At 38.3% G+C, this 13102-nt stretch overlaps 1 protein-coding gene and 1 pseudogene across 1 annotated transcript; both read left to right on the top strand.

The window, feature by feature from the left end:
- Positions 1 to 2146: 2146 nt before the first annotated feature.
- On the top strand, positions 2147 to 3633 carry LOC111882142 (elongator complex protein 4). The gene is made up of 6 exons (XM_023878506.1): positions 2147 to 2240; positions 2595 to 2753; positions 2848 to 3074; positions 3177 to 3246; positions 3329 to 3485; positions 3582 to 3633. Exons 1-6 carry the CDS (start codon positions 2147 to 2149, stop codon positions 3631 to 3633), a joined length of 759 nt encoding a protein of 252 aa, XP_023734274.1.
- Positions 3634 to 3931: 298 nt separating this feature from the next.
- LOC128133565 (callose synthase 10-like) lies at positions 3932 to 5050 on the top strand (annotated as a pseudogene).
- Positions 5051 to 13102: the final 8052 nt, after the last annotated feature.

Below are 13102 nucleotides of genomic sequence, written 5' to 3'. Positions count from 1 at the left end.
CATCTCGTGGATCCACGGTCTACCTAGTATCACATTATAATAAGATAGAGTGTCAATAACACATAAATTTTGTATAGAGTTTACACCCTCTATGTATATTGGTAGCTTTATCTCCCCAATAGTGTGTTTCGTTTCCCTGCTAAATCCTATGAGGACCGATGATTTTTTGATTACCTCCAATTCTAGGATGTTCATCCTTTATAGTGCGTCTAGGAGTACGATGTTAACCGAGGATCCTTCTGATGACATGGTTGGCCATGTATAGTGTTATCACGAGTTCGTCATAGTGAGGATCCTGAATCCCTTCCTTATCCGTCTCATCGAATGTGATTTCCTTATCATTGATAACCACGATATTCTTTCGTGGTATAAACTCCTTTTCTGTTTTAGAGACCTTGGCATGTCTTTTAGCCTGAGAGTAAGAAGCACCAAAAATGTTAGATCCACTTGAGATAATGTTAATGATTTTGACGTTTGGGGGTGAAGATCCTGGTTTCTCTAGGATCCTATGACCATCCTGGTTGTTCTCCTTGGACTTTTCTTTCTTTCTCCCGAGGATCTCTTTGAGGTGCCCTTTGCTAAGGAGGTAGCTAATCTCCTTTCTTAGGGCTATACAATCCTCCGTCATGTAACCGAAGTCTTCGTGGTAAGCACACCATTTGGCCGTGTCTTTCCAACTGGTGGACCTGTTATCCCTCTTCGGCCATCTTGCTTTGTCCGAGATCCTGCATAGCATGGATTATACCTGAAACATCCACAAAAAAACAATAGTCAATGATCCTAAGAATTTCCTCTTCTTCTCCTTCATCTTCGAGGGAATTAACCCTGTGATGATCCGGTTTCGAATAGGGCTTTGATTTGTAGGATCTTAGGGCTGGGGATCCGGCCTTCGTATTGGGGTTCTTGTACTGACTTGAAGGGTTGCTCCACTTCTGGATTTCTTTATCCTCTGCAAGCCTTATGAATCTCAATGACCGGCACCTAACTTTGTCCAATCTCTCGTATGGGGCATCACAAGATCTTCATAGAAGGGTGAATCCTTCCTTAGACCCATCTAGAAGGCCTTTACAACAGTCGCCATGTCGATGTTAGGGATGCTTAGAGCTTCCATGCTAAACAAGTTAACAAAATCTCTATGTCTTTCCTTAGGATCCTGAACCACCCGATAGAGATCACTAGTGATCTTCTCAAAGGTTCTGCTACAAGAAAACTTGGTTATTGAAAATATTGACTAAGTGTGCAAACGAAGTAATAGAATAGGGAGGAATGTTTAGCAGCCATTTAAGAGTTGATCGCATAAGGGTTAAACCAAAGCCTTTGCATAGGCAAGCTTCCTTCAAGTGCACTGGGATGGGAATGATCTCTATCTTCTCTCGGTATTGTGTTACGTGCTCTTCAGGATCCATACACTACTAGAAAAACAGTCTTTTACGACGTGCAAACCACGACGCTCATTGATCTATGTTACACAAAAGAGACCGACATTAAAAAAGTGTCATCTCTTCAAAAAATTTAAGGATTTAGGTCACGCATTATTGTGTGCCCTTAATTTAGGGTTATAAGGAAAAAAAATAAAAACACGGAGAGCACCGTATCTTAAACGTGCGTTGTCTGTGAGTGTCGCTTTATAATTTTAATGAATGCGCGTTCGTTTAGTAGATAGGGGGAAATGAAATCCCCAAAATTTTGAAAACCCGCCTTGTTCTTTTCTACCTTTTTTCTATCTTTCATCTTCACAATCGATTCTCTCCTCTCTCTCCTCTCCAATCCGCTTCTCCCCTACTCCTGACCTTACTTGTTAATCGTCTCATCGGATCTCTGCTCTAATGTCTCTCTGAAGATCAAGAAATTTCAAGCCCTAGTCTCCCTCTGAGGCAGAGACGAAAAGAGAAAGAAACATGAAAAATGCACCTATCGTTGTTACGACTTATGATGCTTCTCAAAGCTTCTCAAAGCTTTTGATAAGAACACTGGCTCAGTTGCTTCTCAAAGCTTTTTATAAGCACCCCGTCGGCTTTGAATACCAGAAATCGACCCACATCCTCAAATTAGGGTTTTTTTCATCCTTCAAATTACGACCCACATCCTTCATAGATCGATCCTTATTGCTTCATTTCTCACAAGAAATTGAACACTTTAAATTCACATGGCAACAAAATCAACTATTTCTGGAACTTGGGTTTCGGTTCCAATTGAAATTGAAGGGTTTCTGGTCACCATGATCAAAGGGTTAGGGTCTCGTTTGTCAATGAATGCTCACAGGGCCATGGAAGCTAGGGTTTTTAGGCAAAGCTAGAATCGATCTTGTCTCGTTCCTTCAGAATCACAAAGACGCTGATTGCCATGGAGTTCACGTGGACTATGGTTCAGAGAGTTCTAAATTAATTTATCTTCAAATCCTGTTTGGAGAACTTCTAGTTTACACTAATGAGCGATGTGGAATAGATTGCATATCTGCTTTGGTAGTTTCCTTCCAAAATTGATGTTGTTCAAGTATTCTACAAACATTATATATGATTATTAATAAAATCATTTACTCCAAAATCATTATATATGTTGTTTACCTGTTTGATCCGTTTGTTCTTATTTCTCAGGAGGATTAAAAAACTATCCGATATTTGTGGCTACTGGCAAAGTCCGGACAAGTAGTTTCTCAAAGAAGTTTTCAGCTGCACCTACCTCTTCTGTCCCTGGTCTCAAGTATGGACCAAATGGAACAATCTTTCTTTCATCAGGCATACCGGATCTTGATAGTAATCCCAATACCCCCTTTTTATATTTTATTAAACCATCTAAACAAGTATGACAACAATTTCCTAATGGATGAATTGTTTCTGCAATATCTAGAGATTTTAGGTGGGGGATTCCATTTAGGAAGTCTAGTAATGATCATGGAAGACAATGAAGCACCTCATCATATGCTTTTGTTAAGAACTTTCATGTCTCAGGGACTAGTACACAACCAACTTGTTCTTTATGCAAGCCCAGTCAAAAACCCTAGAGCCTTTCTTGGAACCTTGCCAACTACTTTAGTCCCCAAAGATGACAAATCTCGTAACACTGATGCAGAACAGGTACTACTTTACTTTTTCCCATTTTTCCCTTAGGAACATGCATCTTTCTCTTCACAACTACAACTGTATTAATGTAAATTCTGCCTTTTTATGAGCTTGTAGAAGGATTTGCGGATTGCTTGGCAATATAAGAAGTACCTTGGGGAAAATAAGCAACATAACGAGGAGCGAGGTAATTTTGTATCTTTTTATCCATTGTGGGGATTTTTAGTATAAAAAGTAAACATCTTTTGTGTTGTGATAATGTGATGCAGATGGGAATATAGAGTATTGCAATGAATTTGACCTAAGGAAGCCTATAGAGAAGTATTTGATAACAGGAAACCGTGTGGAGTGTTTTAGCCTTTTAGATTGTTCAAATCTTGTTGGATTTTGTGATAGTTGGTCAAAGTTCATATCTCAATTTCCAAAGTACTGATGTTATTATTAGTAGTGGATTGATCTTATTAAACTTAAAAGAGGTCTTCTTCATTGACTCTTACACCTAATTTTCATAATTCTAATAAGGTATGATGGAAATATCACAAGTGCAGGAAGAATTGCTATCCAATCATTTTGAAGCCTGTAGTGTTCAAGGCATATCAAATAGGCAGTGCAATCTGTGATGGAGCTACAGGGGCAACTGCCAAAACGCTTAAATTAGTTCGTGAAGATGAGTTCTGGAGTAGGGGAATTAGTCAGTGCAATCTGTGATGGAGCTTCACCAATTTTAAGGGTGAAGTTCTTGCTGTTGTTGGAGGAGGTGATACATAATCATGAAAACTTGTTTATTATCTCTATATATATGTTTTGGTTTATTAAGATCATTTGAATGAGCATAATCTTCAATCTCGTAAAAATATTAGTAGGGTGGCAAAATGGGAAAGCTTTATATGGGTCAAAACGGGTCAGGTTGACCCACCAACACCTTTTTATCCATTACTTTTTTTTATAAATAACTAATGATTAAAAAAACCTATTATAAAATGGTCAATGGCTTTTTTTATACAGTGTTTCTTCCCTGGCATGGTTTATGTCTAAGTGTCTAACCAAGATACAAGTTTTGTTACATTGGAACAACGTGTGTTGGCGTATCCTCTCAAGTGAGTTGCCATTATTAATTGCCTTTTACCTTATAAAATTAAAAAATTTAAATTATGATTTTTTATAATTGATTGGTTGATATGTATTGCAGGGTCATGACGCATTATGGGCATCCTGATGTGTTTAACCGAAAATTCCATATTTCTCGAGGTGGAATAAGTAAGGCTTCACGTGTTATTAATATAAATGAAGATATATATGCAGGGTTCAATTCAACTTTTGAGGCAGGGTAACATCACGCACCATGAATAAATACAGGTTTGTCTCATCACAATGCTATGCTGCTAAATATTCATAATTTATAATTATATTTTATTTTTGGCTAATATTTTTACATATGTAGGTTGGTAAAGGAAGAGACGTTGGGTTAAATCAAATTGCCCTGTTTGAAGGTTGATCAATTCTGTAGAGCACCTGGTTTTGGTGACAGAAAAAGTCAATATCTTGATGATATTGCTATTCTTACTGGAGGCAAGTATTTCATATGTTGTTTTTTAACAAAGGGTTCTGGTTGAAATCTGTCTTCCAACTATTCACTATGACTACATTTGGTCCCTAAACTTTTAAAATTTCTATTGCATACAGGAACTGTAATCAGAGAGGAGGTAGGTGTTGACCAAAGACACAACCACCATTGATGGTGATGGAAGCACAGAGGAGTTGGTGAACAGATGGGTGGCTCAAATTAGAAACCTTGTTGAGGCAGCATAACAAGATTATGAAAAAGAAAAATAAATGAAAGAATTTTATTTAATTTTTGTCTAATCTTTTTACATATGTAGGTTGCGGGTGGAAATGGAGAACAAGTTTTAAGTAGGGACGTCTACAGAATTGGTCAACTCTTTGATTTTTTCAGAATGCTCTCTTTCTACTTCACCATAGTTGGTTACTAGTTATGTTAAATCATATGTTTTGTTTCAAATAATAGTTATATATTTAAGTTTCCCTTTGAGAGTTTAATGTTAGTTTGGTTCAGGTAACTGTTGAAAAGGTTGTTTTGGAACAAAGCAATAGCTAGTATGAGCTTCAAGGCGAATACGTGTTGCTGGAGAATGAGGCTTACTAAGAGGAGCAATGGCTGGTAATTTAAGGAGTGTGATATCTTCTATGGGTCGCTGGAGAATGAGGCTTGAGGTTCCACGTGCTGAAATTGATGAGATGCTTCCACTTGCTAGGTTTGTTTCCCGAAGTACCGATCCAACTCTTTAGTTTAGATCAAAGGTCATCCTCATTCATTCATTCATTTATTAAGTTTTAGTCTATCATCCAAATCCAAAAGGCTCTCATCTAAATCTAATGTCTTCTATTTTCAAAACACATGAGAATGAATGAATGAATGCCCTCTACCAAAATATAGCACACACAACCTATCCTAATCCTTTTCATATACCATAAGAGAGTAAAGTAAAGTAGGTTCCATTCCCATACATTGGTTTGGTAAACAGAGTAAATAAAGTAGGTTGCTATTTGTAGCAAAGCTCTATCTAGTCTAGGGGTATATAAATATTATATGATTTTAGGTGATGTTGTTCCCCATTACCTTAATGTTGATCTTGCATTGGGAGATATACGTGTTGCAAAGTTTATCAAGTCTGACTACCCATTTGTCCCATTGGAGGAAGCTCAAGGTTCTTTACTTCTCTTACACTGTAATAATCCATCTTCACACTTATTTTGTAGTAATGTTTTTTTTGCAGGCAATATATATACTTTGAGTAGGTTCATACATTTAGTCCTTGAGCGGTGTTACTAAGGAAGAGTGGAGACAAGTGAGGCACACATTTAAAAAAAGCAACACAAATCTTGTTTACAGTGAGGCACACATTAGGTTATTAGAACTATTTGTTTGTAAACTTTTTTTTACAACTTTTATTGATTTGTTTTATCTTTCCATGGAATGATTATTTGTATGACATTACATTTATGCAATGGATTCTATTTTTTGTATATGATATTTTATTTTGTATAATGAAACATTAAATACAAATTTAATTTGAAAATAATTAAATCTATAAATAATATTTTTTTTCAACAAGAAAAATTATGATACGCAAAAATGTGTATCATCTTCATTTATGACATGGCCTTTCTTGACAGGGGCTTTCTTAATATGCATTGCGTGTCATTAACATGCGCGACGTAAGGCTACGACACACAAATGCATGTCGTCTTCCTTTATGACAGGGTCTTCCTTCATACGCATTGCGTGTCGTAAACGCGCGTCGTAATTGCGCATCGTAAATGAGCGTCGTAAATGCGCGTCGTCTATAGACAACGCGCAAAAGCGCGTCGTCTCTCTTTATGACAGGGCCTTCCTTAATGCGCATTTGCGCGTCGTCTGAGCGTTTTACGACGCGCAATGAGCGTCGTAAAAGGCTGTTTTTCTAGTAGTGGTAGTTCCATCGTAAGGCTTCATGCTAGAAGTTTGGAAGTTCTTAGGAACGTAAGTATTAGCTATCGCAGGAGAAAATCTTGAGATCCTGTAACTTGATGGAGATGATTCCGGTATGGGTTGGACTATCCCCGGTATGCTCGAGATCATTTGTCTCAAGTGTTGAAGTTCCCTAGCCATGTTGGAGATGCTTTCGGTATGGGTTGGACTACCAAGTTGTTGAGGAAGGCGAAGGGATTTGATGCTATATGGGTCATATTGGATCGATTAACCAAGAGTGCCCATTTCCTGCCCATTCGGGAGAGCATATCGGCCGATAAGTTGGGCGACATGTATATCCGCAAGATCGTTGCTCACCATGGGATTCCAGTCTCTATCATTTCAGACTGTGATGTTCGGTTCACCTCCCGTTTCTGGCAGAAGTTCCACGAGGAGCTGGGCACGCGGCTGCATTTCAATATAACTTATCATCCGCAAACTAACATCCAGGGTGACCGGACCATACAGACCCTCGAGGACATGTTGAGGGCCCGCGTCATTGACTTCAGTGGATGTTGGGATTCCCACATACCCCTTGTAGAGTTCGCCTACAACAACAACTATCATCCTAGCATTGATGTTCCACTATTCGAGCTGTTGAATGGACGGAGATGTTGTACCTAGTCTGTTGGGTGAGGTCAGTCACAGGTTGATGGGTTGGACCGAGGTACTTTTGCAAACTATTGAGCAGATTTAGCAGATCAGGCAGCGGTTGCAGACTGCTCAGAGTGGGTAGAAGAATTACGTTGATCGGCACTGATATGAGTTAGATTTTCACTTTGGCTACATGGTACTACTGAAGGACGCACCCTGGAGTGTGTGATCCGCTTCAGGAAGAGGGGAAATTTGGGTCCGCGATGCATTGGAACCTTTCATATTATTGTCAAGGTTGGCAATGTGGCATATATACTGGATCTTCTGGAGGAGATCAGTCAGATTCACAATGCTTTTCACGTCTCCCAGTTACAAAAGCGCATACTAGATGAGAGGCAGTGGTGTCATTAGATGACAATCAGGTCGATAAGCGCCTGAGTTACGTGAAGAGACATGTGGCAGTTCTTCAGAGGAAAGTGAAGGTTCTATGAAACATAGAGGTACCTTTGGTAAAGGTACAATGGGAGCACAGGAGGGGATCTGAGTGGACTTGGTAGCCGGAGGCTGAGATGCAGAATCATTACTCGGATCTGTTTGTTGCAGCGGACTTCGAGGAAGAAACCTAGTTCAAGTGGGGAGAATTGTAACATTTCAACTCCCAGGTACTAATTTGAAGTCTCAAATTCACATTTCTAGAACCTACATGACAAGTTGGTTGCCCCTAACTAGTCGTGTAGAGATTAATCAGGTTGCGTGATTTATGGAAGCTACTCGACGAGTTGGAGGACCCAACTCGACGACTTGAGGCCGTTTATGAAAACCCTAATCTTTAGGGTTTGCACCTTATTTAAAGGACCTTAAGTTCCCTTTCCACCCTCCTCACCACCTTTTCACGTCCAGAAGTAAACCCTAATAGAGCTAACCCGTATTTTGAGTGTGTGTGTGTGTGTGAGGCTAAAGTGTATGTGTGTGTTTGGTGTGTTTCTTGAAGAGACTTGAAGATTTAGAAGCTTGGAATGAGAAGGGTCTTGTAGATCTAGCATCTACATCATTTTGGCATCCTTTTGGAGATAAAAAGTCACTACCTTGATACATTTCTTGTTAGATCTATTCATTCAAGAGTTTAGGGTCATTTCTAGCTTATCCGTGAAGCATTTATGGTTTTGAGCACCATTTGAAGTTGTCACTTCAGATCTGGACTCCTCTAGGCCCACATGTACATAAAGCTTCAAGCTCTATGAAGTCGTGGCCCTTCTCCCTGCCCTAAACCTCTTTCTAAGTCTAGTTTTGAGTTTTTTAGCTTCTTGAAGCCTTGCATGCACGTAAAGTTAGCAACTTTGCGTGGAAACTACATCCTAGGAAGCTAGATCTACATCTTGGAGCCTTGGTTTAGCTTAAAAGAATCTAAATGAGGAAAGTTCTAAAGGAACTCGACTAGTTGCATATTCAACTCGACAAGTTGGATGAGGGTTTCCTACTTTCTGGATTCTGCATGGACTCGGCGAGTTAGTGAGATAACTCAACGAGTCGGTTAGGGTTTTCCGAGATTCTAGATGCCGCATGGACTCGATGAGTAGTTTGGTAACTCGGGCAGTTAACTAGGGTTTTCGTGATCTTCTAAGTTGCGAGGAAAATCGACGATTCTATAAGTTGAACTCGACGAGTTCAGTCAACATGGACTGTTGACCTTGACCGTTGACTTTGACTTTGACCAAGGGTTGACCAAGTTTGACTTCTGAGGGTATTTTGGTAATTGGATAATTTATGTAATTGGATCAATGATGGTTGTAGGTGTTGATGTTTCGAGCCATGTTTCGGAAGTTTGATCTTTTCAATTCCGTTCGACATTGTGATGTGAATTTTCCTCACTATACTCACGGGTCGAAGGCACCAAGGTCGGCCCTTTGGATTGTTATCCTGCGTTGTTGTTAGTGTGATCTGTTAGATCGGTATCCTGGAAGATTGGATGGTTCTATGTGGTTATGATTAGTTAGATCGGTATCCTAGTAGATAGGATGTTGCTATGCTTAGTGATCTGTAGATCGGTTTGTCTGTTTGTAGACTGATATATGACTATCTAATATATTTTCACATGATTGATTGGTGGTTGAGGCTTATCTACTTTGTGTGAAAGCCAACAGACTAGGGCATTCCAACCCGATGGTTGTGGGCTGAGAGTATTCCATCCCGCGGATGATTAAACTCATAGTATGTGGGCATTCAAACCTGATGGTTGTGGGCCGAGGGTATACCATCTTGAGGATGACTGGACATGTAGTATGTTGGCATTCCAACCCGATGCTTGATTGGGCCCATAGTATGCTGTTATTATATGTGTGTTATTTGTTGTGCGGGTATTTTGGGGGAACTCACTAAGCTCTGGGCTTACAGTTTTGGATTTCGTTTCAGGTACATCGGATGATTGTGGGAAGGCGAAGGCGTGACTGTACACTTCCTCGTTTTATGATTATGATTTCTGGGAAAACTCTGATATTGATTTGTTTTGAAAACAATTTTTGAATATTATTGGTTTTGGATGATTTTGCAAACAATTTATGAGCTTGGTTTGTTTTGAAAAGTTTAAAATTTTTGTGAATTTTTATAGATGTCACAAGTTGGTATCAGAGCCTTAGTTTGAGTGAATTGGAGGAACACTCATGTGAATCCAGTCTCAAACTATGGAAAGGATTTTCAAAATGGTTTTCAAAATACGAAAGGAGGATGTAGAGTGTACAATTAGCCGGAGCTAGTAAGCAGACCCCAAAATACCATGTAGTTGTTTGATATTGGGATATGTTAGAACGACATGCTAGTTATAGGTTAGGGATCTTCAGCAATTGCAGGATAGAATTGCATGATTAGATGATGCCTGATAACCTAGGATTTCCTTATATGAAATTTACATCGTTATTGTAGTTGCTTAGTGTATGAATCATAGTTGTACATAATTAAGATCTTATAGCCAAAGAATGTTTGGTTTGGCCTTATTTCCTTTTATTCTTTGATGAAGAGCTTAGGGTAGGATCAGATATTCAAAAGTCTATAGGTTCCAGTTCTATGTATGACAAAAATACAAGAGTCTTGCAGGGTTGGTGGAAGTTTCATGAATGACTTTTGGGGGTCGTTCAGCCGGTTATAAGATAGTTAGCATTCCTCTAGAAGTGAGGATTGAGCGCTTGCCATGATTATTTATATTGTTAAGGCGTTGTGATGATACTTGAGACAAATATAGGTAGGTGTGGAAGGTAGTATGGGCCCGTACTACTGAAAGAACAGGACCCATACGCATAGCAAGGAAGTCAAAACTCCTAGGGTTTAGTCAGTAGTTGGTTCCCCGTTATTTATGTGGATTATATGATATCTTCCTTCTGTAATTTTAGTATGGTGGTTACAAGTCGATTTGAGACCAGATGCAGGTCAGGATCAGGAGCTAGTAGCCAGGATTGGCCAGTGTTGACAGAGTATCGCGTCAGGGAGATCATCCAGGAAGAGGTTGTAACGAACCAAAAATCAAGGGTAAAAATTTCATTTTTTAATATAACTAAAACATTGATACCATTTAATTCAAACATTTCAAATCATAGTCAAGTAAATCCTTTATCAAAGTTCATCCCAAAATCATTCATTGCGGAAATCATAGGTGTGTGCACTGCGTTTAATCTGTGCCCTTCCTTTCCGAAACGATGATACCTGAAACCATAAACAAACCTGTAAGCACAGAACTTAGTGAGTTTCCCAAAGCATACCACACAGACAATCCACATATCACATATCCTGTTAGCTATAGAAGCTACCTGTATCACATATCCTGCTAGCTATAGAAGCTACCTATATCACATAAGCCATGCATACATAACCCTGTAAGGATGTCGTAGGCTCGCCCCAGGGTCTTACACCATTGTGCCATGGGCTACCCCACATGGTCTAAACCTGGGAATGCCATGGGCTACCCCACATGGTCTTATATCCAATTGCCACGGGCTCCCCCAAAGTCTTCCATGCAAGTATCATAAAGACAACTAACATAACACATATCACATAAACAGAACATATATCACAGAAATATCTACACATAACACAAATATAAAACTGTAAGGATGTCGTGGGCTCTACCAGGTCTTACACCATTGTGTCATGGGCTACCCCACATGGTCTTAACCTAGGAATGCCATGGGCTACCCCACATGGTCTTAACCTAGGAATGCCATGGGCTACCCCACATGGTCTAATATCCGGGAATGCCATGGGCTACCCCACATAGTCTTACATCCAATTATCACGGTCTCCCCTCGGGGTCTTCCATGCAATAGCAAACAATCACTAGAACACAACTTAGCATAAAGCTAACTACCATACCACATATCTCTACAATAGCTAGTGTAGCACATAACCAAGAATGGTCCGGGTTTGGTGCCTTAGTGTTGGATTAATGTCTAAGTCCATAACTATATTTGGTATGTACTTGACCCGACCCGGCATGGTCCATTTGGGTTGCACTTCACCGACACAATTTATATGGATAATCTTTTGAGAATAGTATGTTTATGATTAATATTAATATATTATAAGTTCTAATATATTATTATGGAATCATATTATTTAATTAGTATTGATCAATAATTAATTTATAATTAATTAAGTGATCAAAAGGAACTAATTAAATATGGACTCTTATATATATGGAATGGGCCAAGTTCATTTAGGTTGGGCTAAGCATTCATGGATAGTCCATGGAGTGTTTAACCCATGGATCCTAGGAAATGAAAGGTCATGGGTATTAGGGTTTAAACCTAATCCTCCACACTACATAAAGATGTCCTTGGTTGGTGAAATTCGCACTAGTGTGTGGAACACTAAGAAGGGCTAGCCAATTTTACTAGAGAGAACCAAGTATCCATATTCTCTAAAGTCTTCCAAGGTGTTTTGGTGATTTGTGATTCCATTTGAGGCTTCCACACTATTGGGGCTAAGCTCTTAAAGCTTGAAGACATTAAGCTACATCAAAAGGTATGTCATCTAACTAGTACTTTGTAGATTAAGAACATCATAATATGCTAGTTAGGATTAAAGCCTTGGAAAGTTCTTATTTGCATGTATAATAGAGAAAACATAGATCCAAGGTTTATAGGGTTGCATGTACACCATAGGAGTGTTAGAATGCTCAAAACCCAACAGTGGTATCAAAGCCAGGTTGTTTTCTGTTATATTGATGCAAATATTTTATTTTCAAAGTTGAAAAAAAAAAGAAAAACTGATTATTTGTAAAATTTGAATAATTTGCTTTATGAGTTGAATTAGGTCAAATTTAATAAAAGATAAAATGATATGATTATTTTATTAGTTTTAAAAGTTTGATCTAAAGATTTTTATTTTTTGAAACCTCCATAAGTTATGGATATGAAAAGGTTTTAAAAAAAAATTAATTCAAAGTTTTTATGGAGTTACAAAATTTGGTGTTAATGTTTTAAAGGATTCCATAACTTACGAATAAGTTATGGATCACCAAAAGTTTTTTGTGTTACCTTGTTTTATGAGTGAATTTGGATTAATGAATAAAATTATGTGATAGTTGGTTTTAATCCAAATTAATCTAAAAGAAGTTCATAAAATGTGTTTATGTAACTTATAAGTCACATTTACGAATCTTAAAACTCATAAAAGTTGTCATAGGTTACAAAATGAAGAGTCTTTTTCCTCATTAAATTGTTTTATGACTCCATAACTTGTCCTCAAGTTATGGATGACCAAGAGTCTCTTCATTAAATAATAAATTAAAAAAAGTGTAACCTTAATTAATTCCATAAGTTATAAAATAAAGAAAAGTTAATTCTTTTATTAGTTTAAAGTCTTCCATAACTTGTCCTCAAGTTATGGAACTTGAAGAGTTTTTGGATTAAAACTATTTTAAACACATAAGTTA

The sequence above is a fragment of the Lactuca sativa genome, chromosome 4, assembly GCF_002870075.4.
Source record: "Lactuca sativa cultivar Salinas chromosome 4, Lsat_Salinas_v11, whole genome shotgun sequence".
NCBI classification, from domain to species: Eukaryota; Viridiplantae; Streptophyta; class Magnoliopsida; order Asterales; family Asteraceae; genus Lactuca; species Lactuca sativa.
Note: the sequence above shows the minus strand (reverse complement) of the source record. Positions and strands in the feature narration are given on the sequence as shown.

Excerpts from the sequence above, each read along its gene's own strand:
- LOC111882142 (XM_023878506.1), top strand. The coding sequence starts at position 2,147 with ATGGCAACAAAATCAACTATTTCTGGAACTTGGGTTTCGGTTCCAATT. Across the intron at positions 3,075-3,176 it reads GTAACACTGATGCAGAACAG|AAGGATTTGCGGATTGCTTG; the intron begins GTACTACTTTAC and ends ATGAGCTTGTAG. Across the intron at positions 3,247-3,328 it reads GCAACATAACGAGGAGCGAG|ATGGGAATATAGAGTATTGC; the intron begins GTAATTTTGTAT and ends AATGTGATGCAG.